The sequence below is a fragment of the Lepus europaeus genome, chromosome 5, assembly GCF_033115175.1.
Source record: "Lepus europaeus isolate LE1 chromosome 5, mLepTim1.pri, whole genome shotgun sequence".
In the NCBI taxonomy this organism is placed as follows: Eukaryota; Metazoa; Chordata; class Mammalia; order Lagomorpha; family Leporidae; genus Lepus; species Lepus europaeus.
Window position 1 is genome coordinate 151,604,937 of NC_084831.1, and position 21,296 is coordinate 151,626,232.

At 43.8% G+C, this 21,296-nt stretch overlaps 1 protein-coding gene across 1 annotated transcript in view; it reads right to left on the bottom strand.

Moving 5' to 3' along the window:
• The window catches only part of CEP350 (centrosomal protein 350), a 159,467-nt gene that overhangs the window by 86,670 nt on the left and 51,501 nt on the right, over positions 1 to 21,296 (bottom strand). The window contains exons 9-15 of the mRNA XM_062192943.1: positions 20,833 to 20,979; positions 17,469 to 18,121; positions 15,438 to 15,559; positions 7,993 to 9,050; positions 5,650 to 5,779; positions 3,875 to 4,047; positions 1,707 to 1,893 (exon numbers count right to left, since the gene is read on the bottom strand). Coding sequence (XP_062048927.1) covers positions 1,707 to 1,893; positions 3,875 to 4,047; positions 5,650 to 5,779; positions 7,993 to 9,050; positions 15,438 to 15,559; positions 17,469 to 18,121; positions 20,833 to 20,979 — 2,470 coding nt within the window. The remainder of the gene's footprint in view (positions 1 to 1,706; positions 1,894 to 3,874; positions 4,048 to 5,649; positions 5,780 to 7,992; positions 9,051 to 15,437; positions 15,560 to 17,468; positions 18,122 to 20,832; positions 20,980 to 21,296) is intronic.

A 21,296-nucleotide genomic window follows, 5' to 3' on the forward strand; every position in this document is an offset into this window, starting at 1 on the left:
TAGTATTTCTAACAGTGCTAATTTTGTTTATGGAATATAAAAACTATTTTAATCAATCTCAATTGAGAAATTACAATACAACATCAGACAAAGTACTCTATCTGCACCTCCCATTACGGCTCGCAAGAGGAACTGATCCAGGCTTTGCAGAGAAGACTCACCTAGCGGGTCCAAAAGCTTATTTCCAACAATTTTAATACATTTAAAAAAGGGGAAGAAGGAAGGAAGGACAGAGGTGTGTCCAAAGCCAAATCAGTTAACAAAACAACAGGTTAAATGGCTTTGTAAAAATATCCTCCTTACTGAAGCCTGGAGCTATTTTTCCATTGTGGATCTCCATGGGTAGGGAAAGGTGAGCTAGACTACAATGTGGAACATTTAAGAAATTTATCTGGGTACTGATCCTATTTTACAAATGTTTAACTTGATAGATTTTGTCAAATAAATTATCAGGGTATCTCTTCAAAGAAGGTTAAGTTTTCTGAGTTCTAGAATCACTAACAAAATTAGTTTTAAATATAGCAGTGATGGGGACCAGCACGGTGATGCAATAGGTTAAGTCTCTGCCTAAAGTGCTGGCTTCCCTTATGGGCGTCAGTTCGAGTCCTGGCTGCTCCACTTCCAATCCAGCTCTCTGCTAATGGCCTGGGAAAGCAGTGGAGGATGTGGGAGACCTGGAAGAAGCTCCTGGCACCTGGCTTCAATTGGCCCAGCTTTGGCCATCGTGGCCATTTGGGGAATGAACCAGCAGTTGGAAGACCTTTCTCTCTATCTCTCCCTCTCTAACTCTGCTTCTCAAATAAAATAAATAAATCTTTAAAATAAATAAGTAAATCTTTTAAATAAATAAATAAAATATAGCAGTGATGGTGCTAAGGATGAAATATCTGTAGCATAAAGGCATTAAAAATGGCTATCTGTATTTGTACATCAAACAATACTAAAAAAAAGTTACTTAAAAAAGAAAAAGATTGCATCTTCTCAGATCCTCAGTTTCCAAAAGGACAAAACTAGTGCACAGACAAAAAGTCACATGGACAAGTTATTAGGAACTGTACAGAAAGCAATACCTGAAAGGTACCTGTAAGCCATAAGCTTACAAACAGATCATAGTAAAAAGAGAAGAAAACATGGAGTAAGCAAGCTCCAAGATCAGAATAAAGGTGAGATTTCAAAATGGGCTTCCGTGGTCTAGTAGTCTGAGCAGGAGAGAAAAGTTTAAAAGAACAAATAAACAACAAGACCCAAGGGATGCTAAGCGGTTGTGTGGAAAAAAGAATACAGTTGAGAACACAATCTGCAAAGAAATAAGATACTTCCTGGTGGAATCTAGCACAGATACTTCCAACAGAGCCAGGCGCACAGCTGATCCGGAGCCTCCCTGCGATCCCCGGAGCACCTCGCGCGAGGTGGATGTTTGCTCAGACTGAGTCAAGGAAATTCAAGTTAGAAAGGTGGGCTGCACCTGAGCAGAGGATTTCTGAAGGAGACACTGAACAGTTTAGGGGAGAGATGACTACATTTTAAAAACACACAGACCAGGGCTATACATAAAGTTACAAAGTTTATTTAAAAAGGAAAGAATTCTGTAGTAGTTCAGAGGATGCAAGGTAATAAGACTGCGAGGCTGCAATTTACCAGATTCTTGGAATATCAATGACTCTATACTGTATGTGAATTAAAGTATAAAATAGTCATTACTTTACCTCAGAGAATGCCCAGAAAGTTCCTCCAAAGTGCTTTCAGTGTCAACAGTCTGCTCATAGTCCTTAAGAGAAAGCTTGCTACTAGTCCCAGATTTCCTTCCTTGATGAGAGCCATGTTCTGAGCCAGACTGTACTTTTTCCTCATCAAGAAGTGAGTTCTGAACACTTCCAGTGAATGAATTCAACCCTGTAAAGTAAATTTATTATAAAGCTGATTCCCAATATTAGTTACTGAGAGGTTATGAATATAATATTTAGATTCTATTGAATTATGCTATTGAATAATTAAAAGAACAGACCAGAACACTTTTAAAAGGACAAGGGTACTTCGAAATGTTCATGATGTTCCTGAGCTGAATGTCCACTGATGGGAGACTGGATACACAAATTAGTAGACACACAAATAACAGTTTATTAATCAGCCTTAAAAAGGAAGGACTTTTTATTTTAAAAAGATTTATTCTATTTAATATGACAGGCAGAGTTACAGGGAGAAAGAGATTCCATCTGCTGGTTCACTCCCTAAATGGCCGAAATGGCCAGGGCTGGGCCAGGCCCACGCCAGGAGTCGGGAATACATATAGGTCTCCCACATGCGTGGCAGGGGCTCAGGTATATAGGGACATCTTCCACTGCTCTCCCAGGCTCATCAGCAGGGAGCTGGAAGGGCATGGAGTAGCTGGGCCCCAGACCAGCACTCAGATGGCCAGGAAGGACATTTTGACACAGGCTTCCACATGGATTATCCCTGAACATATTATGCTTAATGAAATAAGTCAGTCACAAAAGGAAAAAAACTATAGGATTACATTTCAATGAGGCACCCAGAACAGGGAAATGTAGGGACAAGAAGAATAGTTGTTATCAGGGGCTGAGAAAAGGGGAGAATGGACACTATTTAATGGGTGCAGAGTTTCAGTATGGGAAGATGAGAAAATGTCTGGAAGTGGAATAGCGGTAATGGTTACACAATCATGAGAATGTAACTGAAGGGAATACTTGAAAATGGTTAAAATGGTAACTTTCACATTATGTATATCTTACCACAATCAAAATTCTTAAATGGAGAGTTCACAGGGTGATCATTTCTATCAGGTTTTCTAGATGAACCAAGTTCTCCCCCCTACCCCTGCTTCCCACCTCTTTAATTCCATGAAAAGGGTTTAACTTTACAATTAGAAGGAAACAAATTTGGAAACAAAACCATTGCCTAGCTAGAGGACATCATGTGACTTAAGAGGCTGCTGCAGAGCCAGCACTGTGGCACAGGGGGTTCGGCCACCGTCTGTGATGTTTTCATGTAGGCACCAGGTTGAGCCTCCACTGTTCCACTTCCAATCCGGCTCCCTGATAATGGCCTGGGATGAAGCTTCTACTATCCATTTTACAGATACCTGAGTTATTGAGTCTAATGATGCTCATGGATGTGCACGACATGCTTAAGTTTAACAAAACCAGTTGCAAATCAGTAATGTTTGCATTTGTCTTTTATTTTTATTTATTTTTTTTTTGACAGGCAGAGTGGACAGTGAGAGAGAGACAGAAAGGTCTTCCTTTTTGCCGTTGGTTCACCCTCCAATGGCCACCGCGGCTGGCGCACTGTGGCCAGCGCAGAATGCTGATCTGAAGGCAGGAGCCAGGTGCTTCTCCTGGTCTCCCATGGGGTGCAGGGCCCAAGGACTTGGGCCATCCTCCACTGCACTCCCAGGCCATAGCAGAGAGCTGGCCTGGAAGAGGGGCAACCGGGACAGAATCCGGCGCCCTGACCGGGACTAGAACCCAGTGTGCCGGCACCACAAGGCGGAGGATTAGCCTATTGAGCCGCGGCACCGGCTGCATTTGTCTTTTAAATGCTTCCTAAAGTGTGCGTTAGCAGGAAGCTGGAATCAGAAGCTACAGTTGGTATTCAAACACAGGCCAGATATAGATGTGGCCATCCCAAGCAGCATCTTAACCACTCACACACCCACCCTGTGAATTCTTAGTTTTTTATCATAGCAAATGTACTCTTTTTGCATTAATATAAAGATTTATAAGCTATATATCAAAAGGTATTGCTATAATAAATAGGAAAGCTAATTACATTATTATCATAATAAATCAAACCATAACTTTAGAGCAGTACCACAAAATCATTAGTAAGAGAAAAAGCCACCATGTGCACTTACATTCCACTTTCCCCTTTCTCCCTCTCTTTCCTTTGGAAGAAGCAGAAGAGCGAGACGACGCGGCAGACTGGGCTTCTGAGGGATGCTGAGAGGCGACGTCCACGGAGGAAAGATCACAGGCAGACTTCCTGCTGGCACGGTCCTCCTGGATGCCCAACCTGCTCCCACCAACGCTGGCAGAGAAAAAGGAAGAGGAAGTAAAGAAAAAGTAAGGCTCGGGGCCAGCGCTGTGGCACAGTGCATTAACGCTCTGGCCTGCAGTGCCGGCAGCCCATATGGGTGCCGGTTCGAGACCCGGCTGCTCCTCTTCCAATCTGGCTCTCTGCTATGGACTGGGAAAGCAGTGGAAGATGGCCCTACACCCACATGGGAGACCTGGAGGAGGCTCCTGGCTCCTGGCTTTGGATCGGCGCAGCTCCGGCCGTTGCAGCCAATTGGAGAGTGAACCATCGGATGGAAGACCTCTCTCTCTCTCTCTCTGCCTCTCCTCTCTGTATAACTCTTTCAAATAAATAAATAAATAAATCTTTTTTTAAAAAAAAAGTAAAGTCTTACAGCTAAAACTAAAGTACCTAAAAATATATTTAAAAATATTTATGGGGGGAACACTATGGTATAGTATATTAATCATCTGCCTCTGATGTCAGCATCCCATATGGGTACCAGTTCTAGTCCCAGCTGCTCCTCTTCCAATCCAGCTCTCTGCTATGGCCTGCGAAAGCAGTAGAAGATGCACGCACTGGAGAGCTGGAAGAAGCTCCTGGCATCGGCCTAGCCCAGCCCTGGCTGTTGCAGCTGTTTGGGGAGTGGGCCAATGGATAGATCTCTTTGTCTTTCTCTCTCTCTTTCTGTGTGTGTGTGTGTGTGTGCGTGCACTCTTATCTCTGCCTTTCAAATAGATAGATAGATCTTTACAAAAGAAAAAATAACTAAATTACTTACTACTTGTGACATGGAGTCAAGCATCTATCTGATCTTCCTCAGTTCGATCACAGAAAACCACTTGGTAAGCTTTTTACAACCGTACACCACAGGATAGTTTCCCAATTCTGTCCTCACTGGGGGTCACAGACTGATTTAACAGTCTATACTCTGTTCCTTATGTGTTAGCTCCTGTTCCAAGTATTTTCTATTTCACTGAAAACTCAGGACAATGCTGTGAAGCAGGCAGGTACTGTCATTTACCCAGTTTTACATAGAAAGCAAGACACAGAGAAGTTAAGTAATACAGATAATTACAACTAATGAGGAAAGCCAGGTTTTAAACCCAGAGCTCATGTCTGTCCTGGTATGTTATATATCCTCTACATGTTATTTTTTTAAATTTTTTTATTTAATTTTTTTTTTTTTTTTTTTGGACAGGCAGAGTGGATAGTGAGAGAGAGACAGAGAGAAGGGTCTTCCTTTTTGCCATTGGTTCACCCTCCAATGGCCGCTGCGGCCGGCGCATCGCGCTGATCCGAAGCCAGGAGCCAGGTGCTTTTCCTGGTCTCCCATGCGGGTGCAGGGCCCAAGCACTTGGGCCATCCTCCACTGCCTTCCCGGGCCATAGCAGAGAGCTGGCCTGGAAGAGGGGCAACCGGGATAGAATCCGGCGCCCCGACCGGGACTAGAACCCGGTGTGCCGGCGCCGCAAGGCGGAGGATTAGCCTGTTAAGCCACGGCGCCGGCCACATGTTATTTTTAAACAAGTAAAATCCAACTCATATTCAGACCACAGTTTTCATTTGTACATTTTCTCAAGACTTTATTATATATTGCCAATACATTCATACTTGGGCTCAAGAGTTGATTTCCTTTCAGCCAAAGTCCCACTCCCTGGAGAGGACACAAAATCATCTTCATATGAACCAGCGCTCAGGGGCCGGGAGGCTGACGGTGCTCTGTCCGACCTGTCTTCAAATCCTGTCGAAAGCAGTGATTGAGGCATGGTGAAACAAACCAAAAGATCTCAGCAAAGCATCCTGCGGCACGGAGATCAGCAACATGGGCTCAGGGATAGCTCAGCGTGCTTGTACTAGTGTTTCTTTTCATCTTACCTTGATATCTACAACATACTCTAAACTTATTATGAAAATCTTCAAACATACATGAACATTGAGACAACACAGTGTATGCATTACCCAGCTTCAATCAAATTTTCCAACTCCCTATCATTTCTTTACCCCTCCAGATAACTCTGAAGTAATCCCAAATAACATATTCTTTCATCTCTAAGTATTTCACTATAACTATAAAATCTTACTAAAAATCTAATAGAAGAATTTAAGAACAAACAAAATTCCCTATAAAACTGAGGATGTTGGGACCAGCATTGTGGCATAGCAGGTTAAGCCTCTGGAAACATCCCATAGGAGTGTTGGTTCCACTGCCAGCTGTTCCACTTCTGATCCAGCTCTACGCTAATGTACCTAGGAAAACAGCAGAAAATGGTCCAAAGGCTTGGGCCCCTGAACCCTTGTGAGAGACCCGGAAGAAGCTCTGGGCTCCTGGCTTTGGCCTGGCCAGCCTGGCCCATGGCGGTCATTTGGGGAGTGAACCAGCAAATGGAAGATCTCTCTTTCTCTCTCTCTGTAACTGTTTCAAATAAATAGAAAATAAATCTTAAAAAACAAAATAAACAAAAAAACTGAGGGTGTTGATTTAAGTATTTTACAGTCATCAAAAGAAATCACCTTTAAAACCGAAAGAAATTTTAAATCACCACCAACAGAAATAAGTGGCTAAACAAACAAACAAAAAAACCAGAATATAAAAGTCAATAGTTAAAATGGGATTGTCAGTGAAGAAACTTAAAACAGTCTCATTCATGTAACTGCTTAAGTAAAAACTACATTTTGTGTTAAAAAAAAAAAAAAAAAAGAATATAAATGTCTGCTTGAGATCACAAGGACGTATCAACTCCAGGAAAACAGCAATATGATACCCATCTGAGCATAAGAAGAACAGATGAAATCAATTCTTTTGTTCGCTATACAGAGTAGAAATCTCCGACATGGAAATTCTAAGGTTATATTAGTATAAGAGGAGCAGAATCCAACTATAGCAGAAAGAACCGAGAGGGACTTGAAGGAAGGAATTGAGGCTATTAAAGAAATAGTAAGTTGTGTGGCAGAATTTCAGCAATAAAAAAGGGAACATTGGATGCTATTGTTTTAGGACACAAGTATAAAGCTACATTATTATTCAAAGTCCAACTGCTATTAAAGTCCAACTGCTATTAGTTTTGAGAAACAAGAATACAGTTATTTTCATATTAGAAATGTTATTATATTGCCCCTCTAATTCCTAACAACTGTATTTCCAAGATTCCCAAGTCACTGTATTAAGCAATTTATACAGTTTCTATTTAAATACATAATCATGGTCACAGAAAGCCTAGCATACATTTGACACATACCCAATCCTGAATATCACCTAGGAATTTTCTAAAGTTTATAACAACAACTAAAAAATGAAATTTTACCAATTAAATTACTAATACTCTAGTGGATACTTGTAGATAACTTAGAGGATGACTATCATAGACAATATAAGTCTCCATTATCCTCATAATGGACAAGGAACAATGTGTGCTTAAGTATATATCTTGTACAAAAATTCTGAATTTTTCTAATAAAAAAACTATATACGTGAAGGGGCTTCAAAGAGTTAGTGGAAGAGCAGGCATTTTACCTAGCAGTTAAGATGCCAGCATCCCACACCTGGGCACCTGAGTTTGATTTCCGGCCTGGTTCAGGACACCAGCTTCCTGCCAATGCAGAGCCTGGAGGCAGCAGGGATGGCGCCTGCATGGGAGACCTGGAGAGTGCTCCCAGCTCTGGCTGCAGCCCTGGTGCAGCCCCAGCTGTAACAGGCATTTAGTAGTGAGCCAGTGGACAGGAGCTCTCAATCTCTGTCTGTCTCTTAAATTAAAAATACAAAAATTATATAAAAAGTTAGTGGAAAGTGGAATTAAGTGTGCATTTTCCACGAACTTTTTGAAGCCTCTTTGTATTTCTAACTACCACTTGTGGTACATATTGTGGAGGGGTACTGTGGCATTTAATACATATATACTGAAATAATTTATCTTATAACAACATACAAATAGTACAAGCCTTACTTGTTTTTCTCACCTTTTCCATATAACTGATAGGATTTTGTAAAAATATTAATAACACTATGTGGACTTCCTTTTGCCAACTCTTCCCATGGTCCTTTGCTTTGTGTACCACCTATGTGCCCCAGAAGTGGCAGGAATTTTTCAGCTTCCTTCTGAAACTCTTTGATAGGTTCGTAAGTATTTCTTTCTCCAGCACAAAATTCCTTTTCTTTTAAGATATCAGAAGCCTTTAAAAGAGGTTGTCCATCCTGGCCGCCCTCTTCTTCGGAGAGACTCCCCTCACTAAGAAGAGGTCCTTCACTGACTGAATCTGTGCTGGAACCAAGAGACGTTTTGGTCTTGTCTTGAGAACAGGGTTGCATATCAGAGCTCGAAGAGTCAGTCTGTTTCTTACACAACTGTGCCAGCAGCCCTCCGGCTCTGGGGCCAGGGGATCTCATTCTGAAGCCTGATATGGCACTCTGAGGTCTTATCATCTCAGGAAGCTTCTTAAATTCACTCAGGTTGCCTACCCCAGGAAGATCGTCACCAAAGGCTGCATGAGACACACAGGTCCCCAGCATCTTCTGGATTCGTGCAGAGAAGAGGTCTTCGGTCTCCTCTTTCACAGGGGGGCTTACAGCTTTGCTCCGCGGTCCGGCCTCGTGAGGAGCATCCTGAAGATGATACTCAGTGTTCCACACTGACCCATAATTAATGTGAGCTCCAGCTAATTTCTTGGCTTCACTTTCAATCCTGCTAGACAAGGAAGCAGCTGTTGCTTTCAAGGCTTCAATACGATCCAGTTTACTCTTATACTGGCTGGCACTAGGTTTTAACAAGGCATCGGAATGAGCAGCTGGTGAGGTCAGATACGGTTGAGGTGTGTAAGTTAATGGCCCTGAAACCATATTATGATTTTTCCTAGTTGGTAAAATAGATTCAAAGTCCTTGTGCAACATTCCTGCATGCTCCAGACTCAAAAGATGGGACAGCAGGTTTCCAGCCGTTCCAACAAGAGGCTGTGGCTGAGAATGAACTCGCGGGCTCAACCTGTCAGGCGGCATCCACGCAGGTTCCATCAAGTCCCTTCTGGAAACGAAAGTCACAACATGACGGTTAACACAGCAAAATCGTATCTGCAGAACTAAACCACGCCTTTGCTTTTTTTAAGTTTTGGGTTTTTTCTGATTCTAAGAGTAATGCACAGGCACTGAACAAGAACAGACAAAAATGATCACGCAGAGCTAAACAATCAGAAAGAGCTGTTATTAACAGTCCACTTAAAATTACCTCCTTCCAATCTTTCCCAATGTGTTATGTTGTGTTTTGATGGTAGTGTCTGAACAAAAATAGGATTTCGGCCGGCGCCGTGGCTCAACGGGCTAATCCTCCGCCTTGCGGCGCCGGCACACCGGGTTCTAGTCCCGGTCGGGGCACCGATCCTGTCCTGGTTGCCCCTCTTCCAGGCCAGCTCTCTGCTGTGGCCAGGGAGTGCAGTGGAGGATGGCTCAAGTGCTTGGGCCCTGCACCCCATGGGAGACCAGGAGAAGCACCTGGCTCCTGCCATCAGAACAGCGCGGTGCGCCGGCCGCAACGCGCCTACCGCGGCGGCCATTGGAGGGTGAACCAACGGCAAAAGGAGGACCTTTCTCTCTGTCTCTCTCTCTCACTCACTGTCCACTCTGCCTGTCAAAAAAAAAAAAATTAAAATTTTCATGAAAGAGAAATGGTTAACACTGCTAAACATTAATGCAGACAAGATAAAGAATATTTACTCAATAAATATTTATTTAAGGCTGAACACTGATATCTAGCACCGGGAATACTGAAGAAACAAGATTATTACAGCTGACTTCTAAACAAACCAATCACATCAAATAACACAAAACAGTGAGTTCTGATTATGAATATACAACACAACACAGGATGCCCATGAAGTCTAAAGACAGAGGGCTATGATTTGAACAGGACTGACTCCTCAGATCAGGCAGATGTTAATTTCCTGAAGTCACACACCGATGATGTGACGGAGGACTGACCTAGCTGTGGTGTCTGAAGGAGGGGCTGCAGGGAATTGACAGAACTGGACCAGACTACTGGGGTGGATCCCCGCTGTTGAGCTATGGTGGCTTTAGAAGGAGAGACCACACAGATGAGCAAGCCCCTCCACTTCTCTGTGCTTCCTGGCTCACCACCGTGTGATCCTCCCTCTGTATGCCACCCTCATCAGACTCCAGACTAATGGGACACCTGATTTTGGATTGTGAACCTCTAAAACCGTAAGCCAAACTAAACTGTTTTTCTTCTCTGGTAGATCCTCTCAGCTATTTGTTGAAGTAATGAAATCTAATACACAGCGTACAGAAAGATACCCTAACAGCATTATATATATTTCCTGATGTTTACTGACAATAGACTCCCTGCATATAAAGGTATACTACAGAGATTAAAAGCTTATGGAGGGGCCGGTGCTGTGGCATAGCAGGTAAAGCAGCTACCTGCAGTGCCAGCTTCCCACATGGGTGCCAGTTTGAGACCCAGCTGCTCCACTTCTGATCCAACTCTGTGCTATGGCCTGGAAAAGCAGTGGAAGATGGTCCAAGTCCTTGGGCCCCTGCACCCGCATGGGAGACCCGAAAGAAGCTCCTGGCTCCTGGCTTCAGATCGGCACAGCTCCGGCCGTTGCGGCCAATTGGGAAGTGAAATCAGCAGATGGAAGACCTCTCTCTCTCTCTCTGCCTCTCCTTCTCTCTCTGTGTAACTCTGACTTTCAAATAAAATATAAAATAAATTAAATTTCTTTTTTGACAGGCAGAGTTAGACAGTGAGAGAGAGAGACAGAGAGAAAGGTCTTCCTTTGCCATTGGTTCACCCCCCAACAGCTGCTGTGGCAGGCGCGCTGCGGCCGCACCCCACTGATCCGAAGCCAGAAGCCAGGAGCCAGGTGCTTCTCCTGGTCTCCCATGCAGGTGCAGGGCCCAAGGACTTGGGCCATCCTCCACTGCCTTCCCGGGCCACAGCAGAAAGCTGGCCTGGAAGAGGAGCAACCGAGACAGAACCGGCGCCCCAGCCGGGACTAGAACCTGGGGTGCTGGTGCCAGAGGATTAGCCTAGTGAGCCGCGGCACCAGCCAAAATAAGTAAATCTTAGGCCGGCGCCGTGGCTCACTAGGCTAATCCTCTGCCTGCGGCGCCGGCACACCAGGTTCTAGTCCCGGTCGGGGCACCGGATTCTGTCCCAGTTGCCCCTTTTCCAGGACAGCTCTCTGCTGTGGCCAGGAGTACAGTGGAGGATGGCTCAAGTGCTTGGGCCCTGCACCCCATGGGAGACCAGGAGAAGCACCTGGCTCCTGCCATTGGATAAGCACAGTGCGCCGGCTGCAGCGCGCCAGCCACAGCGGCCATTGGAGGGTGAACCAACAGCAAAAGGAAGACCTTTCTCTCTGTCTCTTTCTCTCACTGTCCACTCTGCCTATCAAATATATATATATATATAAATATATAAATATATAAAGGGGGAAAAAGAGACAGAGAGAGACAAAGAAAGTCACATTCTTTTTTTTTTTTTTTTTTTGACAGGCAGAGTGGATAGTGAGAGAAAGAGAGACAGAGAGAAAGGTCTTCCTTTTTGCCGTTGGTTCACCCTCCAATGGCCACTGCGGCCAGTGCATCGCGCTGATCCGAAGCCAGGAGCCAGGTGCTTCTCCTGGTCTCCCATGCGGGTGCAGGGCCCAAGCACTTGGGCCATCCTCCACTGCCTTCCCGGGCCATAGCAGAGAGCTGGCCTGGAAGAGGGGCAACCAGGATAGAATCCGGTGCCCCAACCGGGACTAGAACCCGGTGTGCCGGCACCGCAAGGCAGAGGATTAGCCTGTTAAGCCACGGCGCCGGCCTAAGAAAGTCATATTCTTAAAACAACATGCTTATTTCTGTAAGAGGGCATATGTTAAATACCATAGGTTGAAGAATTTTGGCATTAAGAGAAAGAACAAGGTTGCATTGTGGCGTAGCAGGTTAAGCTGCCGCCTGCAACACCAGCATCCATATGGGCTCTGCTTCAAGTCTTGGCTACCCCACTTTCAATCCAGCTCCAAGTTAATGCACCTGGGAAAACAGCAGAAGATGGACCAAGTGCTTGGGTTTCTGCCACCCACGTTGGAGACCCAGATAAGGCTCCTGACTTCGGTCCGGCCTAGCTGCAGCCATGGATCGATCTCTATCTCACATCTCTGTAACTATACCTTTCAAGTGAAAGAAAAGAAACAAAGAACAAACTAGTGTAGGGTAAAAAGGTCTAAGATCAGGGCCGGCGCCATGGCTCACTAGGCAAATCCTCTGCCTGCGGCGTTGGCACCCCAGGTTCTAGTCCCAGTTGGGGCGCTGGATTCTGTCCCAGTTGCCCCTCCAGTCCAGCTCTCTGCTGTGGCCCGGGAAGGCAGTGGAGGATGGCCCAGGTCCTTGGGCCCGGCACCCGCATGGGAGACCAGGAGGAGGCACCTGGCTCCTGGCTTTGGATTGGCGTAGCTCCAACCGTAGCGGCCATTTGGGGAGTGAACCAACGAAAGGAAGACCTTTCTCTCTGTCTCTCTGTCTAATTCTGTCAAATAAATAAAAAATGGAAAAAAAAAAAAAAAGGTCTACGACCTCTTAATAACAGGTAACTTGTTTAGAATTAGAAGAAACCTTAGCAGACAAAAACTGAGAATGAGTCTGGCAGGGCACGTGTCACAGGAGGAGCAGGACGGACGTGATACGGAAACTGAGAATGTGGAGAGTGGAATCAAGTTACTTTCCCATTTTGAATACACATAGTTCCACCATTGATTTGGGCACTGATCTAAGTACTCAGTATGTGTTACCTTTTTTTTTAAAAAAAAAGATTTATTTGAAAGAGTTATCACCTTGAAAGATAGTATCATCTACCCCAAACTATTCAAATTTTTAAAATGTTGAAAGTTTAGGCTTTGAGATGTGCTAACAGTCTTAAATCATATGAATGTTTCCCTTACTGGGAGGCAGTATACAGAGAGGGTGAGCGCAAGCTTCTAGAGTCAGACTGCACCAGTTCAAACCCATCTTCACCACTAGTTTCCACTTTTGAAACAGTCAAATCTTCAGCCTCCATTACCTCTTCTGTAAAGCAGGAACATGAGTGCCAAACTCAGGCTAGTACAAGGATTAAGTTAGGTAACACACGCAGGGGCCAATGTCGTGGTGCAACAGGTAAAGCCACTGCCTAAAACACCAGCATCCCGTATGGGCACCGGTCCCAGCTGCTCCCTCTGTGGTCCAGCTCCCCACTAACACACCAGGGAAGGCAGAAGATAGCCTGAGTGACTGAGGCCCTCCCACCCGCATGGGAAACCCAGATGGAGCTCCTGTCTCCTGGATTCAGCCTAGCACAGCCCTCATCACTGCAGCTGTTGGGAGTGAGCCAGTGGATGGAAGCTTCCCCCTGCCCCCACTTCTCTGTTTCTCCTCCTCTATCTGTAACTCTCTCAAATAAATGAAATAAATCTTAAAAAAAAAAAAAAAAAGATAACACATACCAAGTTCTTAGATTACCGCCTAACATCAATGAAATAATCAAGGTTGTTACCAACATTATCCTTCTTGGGAGAGGGTGGGAACCATGTGTATTCATTCAAAATTGGAAAGTAACTTGATTTCTTTCTGTACAGTCCCAGTTTCAAAATCCTTTTTTTTTTTTTTTTGGACAGGCAGAGTGGACAGTGAGAGAGAGAGACAGAGAGAAAGGTCTTCCTTTTGCTGTTGGTTCACCCTCCAATGGCCGCCGCGGCTGGCGCGCTGCGGCCGGTGCACCGCGCTGATCCGATGGCAGGAGCCAGGTGCCTAGCCTGGTCTCCCATGCGGGTGCAGGGCCCAAGCACTTGGGCCATCCTCCACTGCCTTCCCGGGCCATAGCAGAGAGCTGGCCTGGAAGAGGGGCAACCGGGACAGGATCGGTGCCCCAACCGGGACTAGAACCTGGTGTGCCGGCGCCGCTAGGCGGAGGATTAGCCTAGTGAGCCGCGGCGCCGGCCCCAGTTTCAAAATCTTTCTCTTCCCAAAGAGGTTACTATAAAGTATAATTCATAACTATGTAATCTCAAAATTACCCTAATTTCCATAATCAAGTAGATTTTTTTACTTATTGCAAACATTATGTTAAAAAAAAGATTTTCTTAAGAAAATTTAGGATAAAATAGTCCAGATTCTGAAATCAATTCACATATTCACACATATATCCAAACCTAGCTCTTGAAGGACAAGATGAATAAACTGGCATGTCATATGAAGAAATTTTGAATATTTATGGAAACAGAAATATATTTTTAAAAGTTATTTACCACAGGGCCGGTGCTGTGGTGCAGCGGGTTAAAGCCCTGGCCGGGGGCGCTGGCATCCCATATGAGCGCCAGTTCGAGTTCTGGCTGCTCCTCTTCGGATCCAACTCTGCTGTGGCCTGGAAAAGCAGTGAAGGACGGCCCAGGTTCTTGGGTCCCTGCACCCACGTTGGAGACCTGGAGGAAGCTTCTGGCTCCTGGCTTCAAATCGGCACAGATCCAGCCATTGCGGCCATCTGGGAGTGAACCAGTGGATGAAAGACCAATCTCTCTGTCTCTACCTCTCTCTGTAATTGTCTTTCAAATAAATAAAAATAAATCTTAAAAAAAAAGTTATTTACCACAAATACTTTATTTTTTTAAAAAGATTTATTTTATTTATTTGAAAGTCAGAGTTACACAGAGAGAGAAGGAGAGGCAGAGAGAGTAAGAGAAGAAGGGAGGGAGAGGTCTTCCATCTGCTGGTTCATTCCCCAACTGGCTGCAACGGCTGGAGCTGCACCAATCTGAATCCAGGAGATTCTTCCAGGTCTCCCATGTAGGTGCAGGGGCCCAAGGACCTGGGCCATCCTCCACTGCTTTCCCAGGCCATAGCAGAGAACAGGATCAGAAGTGGAGCAGCCAGGACTTGAACCGGCACCCACATGGGATGCTGGCACTGCAGGCGGCGGCTTTACCCGCTACACCACAGTGCCGGCCCCAACCACAAATATTTTAAGGCATTATTTTCACTGTGTTTAATTCATCCAACACACTTTGTGTGTTTAGTTCAGGAAAGGCAAGAACACTTCTGACTGCAGAAGGAATTACATTAACTACATTACTTTACTTTAACATTACATGAATGCAATTAATGTAATCACTTTACATTAATTACATTAATGTAATTACGTTAACTACATTAAAGGACAGGTAAAATTCAAACAGAGGAGAGCACACAGTCAGTCAATTCAGGCATAGCTGGACATCACGCTGAAGTATCCAAAAGAAGATATTAACCAATTTCTAAAGAAGCCTCTCTCTGCCCTTGGGCGCACATGGAAGGTTAGTCAAGAACAGTGACTGAACACAGGCCATACAGTGAATTTCCTGGAAAGAATCTTAAATCCAATTTCCTTCTGCCCTTTTACCGTGCAAGAGGTTGTGGAGGTTCCGACAGGGACATGTCACTGCTGGAGGATGCACTTGGGGGGCGTTCCTGTACTTTGTTTTCTTTATCAGATTCTCCAGAAGGCTGATACCCTGGTCTGGCCTGGGAAAAAAGGATATCAAATTTACCTGACTCACAAAGATATGTTCAGGTGGCACATCAGATAATCTTAAATCACTTCAGCTTTACAAAGATCCTAAAAGGTAGGGTTGTCTCCCTCAAACAAAACCAAACCACATTTAACATTATAATTAACAGCAAACGTCATCCTAAACCCAACAAGGGCACCTAATCCTAAGCGCATAATTAATAGGAAGAAATATCCTTTACTTTTTATTTTTTTATATATATAAATTTTTTGACAGGCAGAGTTAGACAGTGAGAGAAAGAGACAGAGAGAAAGGTCTTCCTTTTTCCATTGGTTCAGGCCCCAAGTGGCCGCTATGGCCGGTGTGTTGCGGCTGGCGCACTGCACCAATCCGAAGCCAGAAGCCTGGTGCTTCCTCCTGGTCTCCCATGTGGGTGCAGGGCCCACGCACTTGGGCCATCCTCCACTGCACTCCCGGGCCACAGCAGAGAGCTGGCCTGGAAGAGGAGCAACTGGGACAGAATCCGGTGCCCCGACCAGGACTAGAACCTGGGGTGCCGGCGCCACAGGCAGAGGATTAGCCTAGTGAGCCACGGCGCCGGCCAGAAATATTCTTTACAAACCTCAATTTTTTTAAACTTGGTTAATAGAAATAACACAGTACTGACCCTTCTCAGGGTTGTGAGGATTTATTAAAGCTTCAGCCTATAAAGTCTTTAAAACAGCACGTCATAAGCCAGTCCCAAAAAGACAAATACCACATGCTCTCCCTGCCTTGTGATAACTAATATGGCACCTAAAAGGTAATCTACAGAAGTGACATTGACACTTTGAGAAGCAATGACTTTGAATAGCCCTTGTCTTGGCTGTTGAGGAACATTTTTTTTATACTATGTGTTGAATTCTTCACTTAGCATAGAGTTAATCATATGTGTTTAAAGTTAACTGAATATAGATCTTAGTAAAAAAAATATGAATGGCAATAGGAGAGGGAGAAGGAAGAGGGATGGGAAAGTAGGTGGGAGGGCAGGTGTGGTGGGAAAAATCATCATGTTCCTAAAGTTGTAATTATGAAATGCATGAAGGGGCCGGTGCTGTGGCGTAGCGGGTAAAGTCGCTGCCTGCAGTGCTGGTATCCTATATGGGCGTCGGTTCAAGACCCAGCTGCTCTACTTCCAATCCAGCTCTCTTCTATGGCCTGGGAAAGCAGTGGAATATGGTTCAAGCCCTTGGGCCCCTGCACCCACATGGGAGACCCAGAAGAAGCTCCTGGCTCCTGGCTGCAGATAGGCATAGCTCTGACCATTGCAGCCAATTGGGGAGTAGACCAACGGATGGAAGACCTCTCTCTCTCTCTCTCTCTCTCTCTCTCTGTCTGCCTCACCTCTCTGTGTAACTCTGACTTTCAAATAAATAAATCAATCAATCTTTAAAAAAAAAAAACACACTTTAAAAAAAAAAAAAGAAACGCATGAAGTTTGTATCCCTTAAATAAAAGGTTTCGGGGGGGTGGGGAACAGTATGTCATAATACTCAGTTGTTATTCTTGAAAACATAACACACTAAACTAGGATATTCTCTAATTTCATCCCAGATCACAAAACTAAGCATTTCATCAGCAAAATCTAGTTAGGAATATTTGCTCAGAACTACCATGAAAACTAGACAGGGCTCTAACTAATAATAATGAAAAGATACCAGTAACAAACAGTGTAGGAAACTCTTATTTCAGTTGTTATTTTTTACCATATCTATATTATTCTTTTTACTAATAACAAATTCCACAAAAAGTCGTGATTGTTTTAAATATTATCTGAGCATATGTCCAAATATGAGGAATGGTGGGTAATTTTCAGGTGGTACAACAAAGCTTATCCACTGTTCCTAACCGCGACCACGCCCCTTCGCGCTCCTGTCACTTACCTGTGCTTCCTGGGTGACGTGCTGATGGGATGTCTCTTCAAGCAAGGTCTTTTGGAGCAGCAGTTTGGAGTAAGTTTCCTGCAGCCGCCTGCTCGCTGCTGGGTCAGCAGGAGGCACAGCTCTTGCTTTACTGAAGGCCTCCTTCTGTCTCCGATAGAGCTCCTGCAACCGTTTGTTCTTCTGTTCAGTAGCCTCCTTTTGAGCCTTTTTCTCTTCATTTTGTTTCCTCTTCCTTTCCTCCTGCTGTCTAACAATGTACTGTCGTACTTCATCCGTGTCATAGTGGCGCTTTTTGGAAATAACAGGGGGATCTTCGTTAGCTGTTATTTTGTCGGGTTTTCTTTTTACTGGGCTATGACTTCTGGGAACTTGTACTGAAGACTTCTGGTTCTGTAACTCCCCGGCCTCCTGCCTTGCCGTCTGGACCGTGGAGTCCAACTGTAGGTCATCAAGAATGCCACGAATCTCAACAGGTAAGAAGTCCTTATTTAAGGCAGTGTTTTCCTCCTGTTTATTATCTGGAAGAGATGGAGCTAATTTCTTTATATTATTTTCAGATCGAGTCCTACTTCTGGAACGTTCTGAGCTTCGGGGAAGATGTCTATGTGAAACATCCAACTTGGAATCAGATTCGGCTTTTCCAATATGACTCCCTGCAAAGTATTAACTGTTAGTAATATATTAAAATTCTGTATTCAATCCTAACGTTTATTGTGCCAATAAGAAAATCAGAGAATTTCACTTTATCATAAACGTAAATTCAAATACCCAACAGTCTTCTAAAGAATAATATAAAAGCAAAGAAAACGCTCCTTTTTTATAGCAGTAAAAGAGAAATTTCAATCTTTTGAAAAACTATCTTGGGATTTTTAAAAAAAATGCATCTTTTAATGTTTCTGAACAAAGGACAGACCTTATGGCTGATGAGAGCATTAATGATTTCTCTCACATGCATATTTAATGTTACTAATTCCCTGCCTCCACAATCCCTCAAAAAACTGTTAAAAATGAATAATCCTTTTAGCTCTTAAAAGGCATCTTGATTATAATCAAGGAAATGAATCTTGAGAATATTTTTTTTAGGTGTATTTATTTATTTATTTATTTGAAAGGCAGAGTTAGAGAGAGACAAGACAGAGATCCTCCATCTGCTGGTTCATTCCCCACGTGGCAGCAGTCAGGGTTAGGCCACATCGAAGCCAGGAGCCAAGAGCTTCATCCTGGTCTCCCACATGGGTGCAGGGGCCCAAGCACTTGGAGCATCTTCCACTGCTTTCCCAGGGGCATCAGCAGGAAGGGAGCTGGATTGGAGGCAGAGTGCCTGAGGCTCAAACCGGCGCCCACACGGGATGCCGGTGTCCACAGGGGATGCCAGTGTTACAGGCGGCAGCTTAACCTGCTATGCCACAATGCCAGCTCCAAGAATGTTTTTAAAATAACATTTTAAAAGTCTTACAAAGATCAGACTATGCATGCCAAATCCAAATAAAGGCATTACAATATTAATTTTCCTGAAAATTCTCTAACACTGACTCATTTCACAATTACATGACATGGTACCATATTTAGATTTGACTGAGTTTATTATAGTACTTCTGAAAGTTTAATTTCTAGTTCCTGTTGGTCGAGCAAAGGTTACAACGGATCTTTCATATGATTGCTTTCATATGTAAACAACATTTATAAAACAAAACTTCAAGTGTTTTTTAGACTTCCACCGTACTTCTAGAAAAGAAGACAAACTTCAGTGAGAGGCATAAGCAGGACACTCTCCTACTAGAAAAGAAGACAAACTTCAGTGAGAGGCATACGCAGTACACTCTCCTACTAGAAAAGAAGACAAACTTCAGTGAGAGGCATACGCAGTACACTCTCCTACCAGAATGCCTCTTTATCTCTCGCTTATTCCGGAGCCCTAACACTAGAGCAGCGTCTGCTACAAAATGAGTATTAGGTAATTATTTGTTAAATAAATGTTAAACGTCCACAGTTCTCTAATGTGGGGGTAGCGAACATCCAGCCTACAGGCCACATAATGCCCATGGAGCCACTTGGCCTGGCCCTGCCAAGGCAACTACAGGCAGAACTCAAAATTCATTAAATCTAGAGCAGGCCAATTTTTAAGTTGATAATTTTGTATGGTCCACGAATGATGTTATAAATATCCAAATGAGCCCTGGCAGAAAAAGGTTCCCTGCTCTGCTTAATAAATGACAGAACAAACTAAACTGAAGACAGTATGCAAAAAAAAAATCACTTCATCATCTAAATACTTATTGACATGGCTTAATTTTAGACTGAGAACACACATGAGTTTTATTTGCAAGACAGATGAAAATGTAGAGGAGCAAGGGGCCGGTGCTGTGTTGTAGTGGATAAAGCCATTGCCTACAGTGCCAGAATCCCGTATGGGTGCCAGTTCAAGTCCTGGCTGCTCCACTTCCAATCCAGCTCTCTGCTATGGCCAAGGAAAGCAGTAGAAGATGGCCCAATTCCTTGGGCCCCTGCACCCATGTGGGAGACACGAAAGAAGCTCCTGGCTCTGACTGACACAGCTCCAGCCATTGCAGCCAACTGGGGAGTGAACCAGCAGATGAAGACCTTTCTCTTTCTCTCTCTCTCTCTCTGTAACTCTTTCAAATAAATAAATCTAAAAAAAAAAAATGGAGAGGAGCAAATACAAAGTGTAGATTGATTTCCATATACTAAATCACAAGTTGCAACTGCATTTCTCACTGAATCCACTGCCAAAGCTCAAATTAATCAAGGTAAATTTTGCTGCAAAGAAAGAAAGCTGGCCTGTAGGTATTTATAGTCATTTCCCAAAATTAGCATGGATGAAAAAAGTAACTAGTTATTTTAAGCAGCATGTAAAATATTTCAAAAAGAGAAAAGCAATGGGTTTGAGGGTCAAATCTAATTCTTAACCCTGCCCTAAATTCTGCCACCCTCCGACTCTATACCCTTGAGAAAAATACTTCTCCCTCAGAGCCTGCTTCCTAATCTGTCATGTGAAAAAGTCCAGCCTTATGAATGTTTGCCTGTGTTTGCGTTCGTTCAGCTGAGACAGACTGGACTCACTTCTCTGAAGAGCCCTCTACGAGCCTAACAGGATCGGCTGAAATAACGCCTTGACGTCACACATGTAATTAATACAATATAAAACAGACTTCGTGGGAAAGATGGGCACAACATCCGCGTGCAGAGGCTGTCTACAGACAAGTCCAGCAGAACCTTCTTCTGTGAGCCACATTCACAACTGTAAATCCAAGTCCCACAGCATTCTCAATGGTGTTTTCTTCTCCATGCACCCACAAGCAAGCTCCCATTGTTTTCCTTAAAAATTCTAGTTACAACCACTCACCAGGTTTAGTACTTCTTTCCCTTCCACTTCTGTCACTTGATGCTGTTCTTCGCTCTCTCTGTTCCATTCTGGGTGCAGGTCCCAAAATCTTCTTTACTAATTTTTGTCCATCTCGCCAAGAAGATGTACTTATCAAACGACTACTACCTAAAATACATACATACATACATATATATATATATATATATATTGCACTGAATTTAAAACTAAAACTTTAAGTCCAGGTTTTATAATTAATTTTATCTTCTTCTACTAGAGTAGAATATAATTGTATTTTTAACCCAAAGTCACTAAAATCAGTTAACAATTTGCTTGTACCTTGACTTATCCACACATCTCAAGTAAGTATAAAATGTTCTGAAGTACCAAATGATAATGATTCCTGAAACCTCGGTACTAAGGCCCTGAATTAAAAATGTTATTTAGCACAGAACAAAAACGCCTCAGTTATAGTAAGTGGCTTA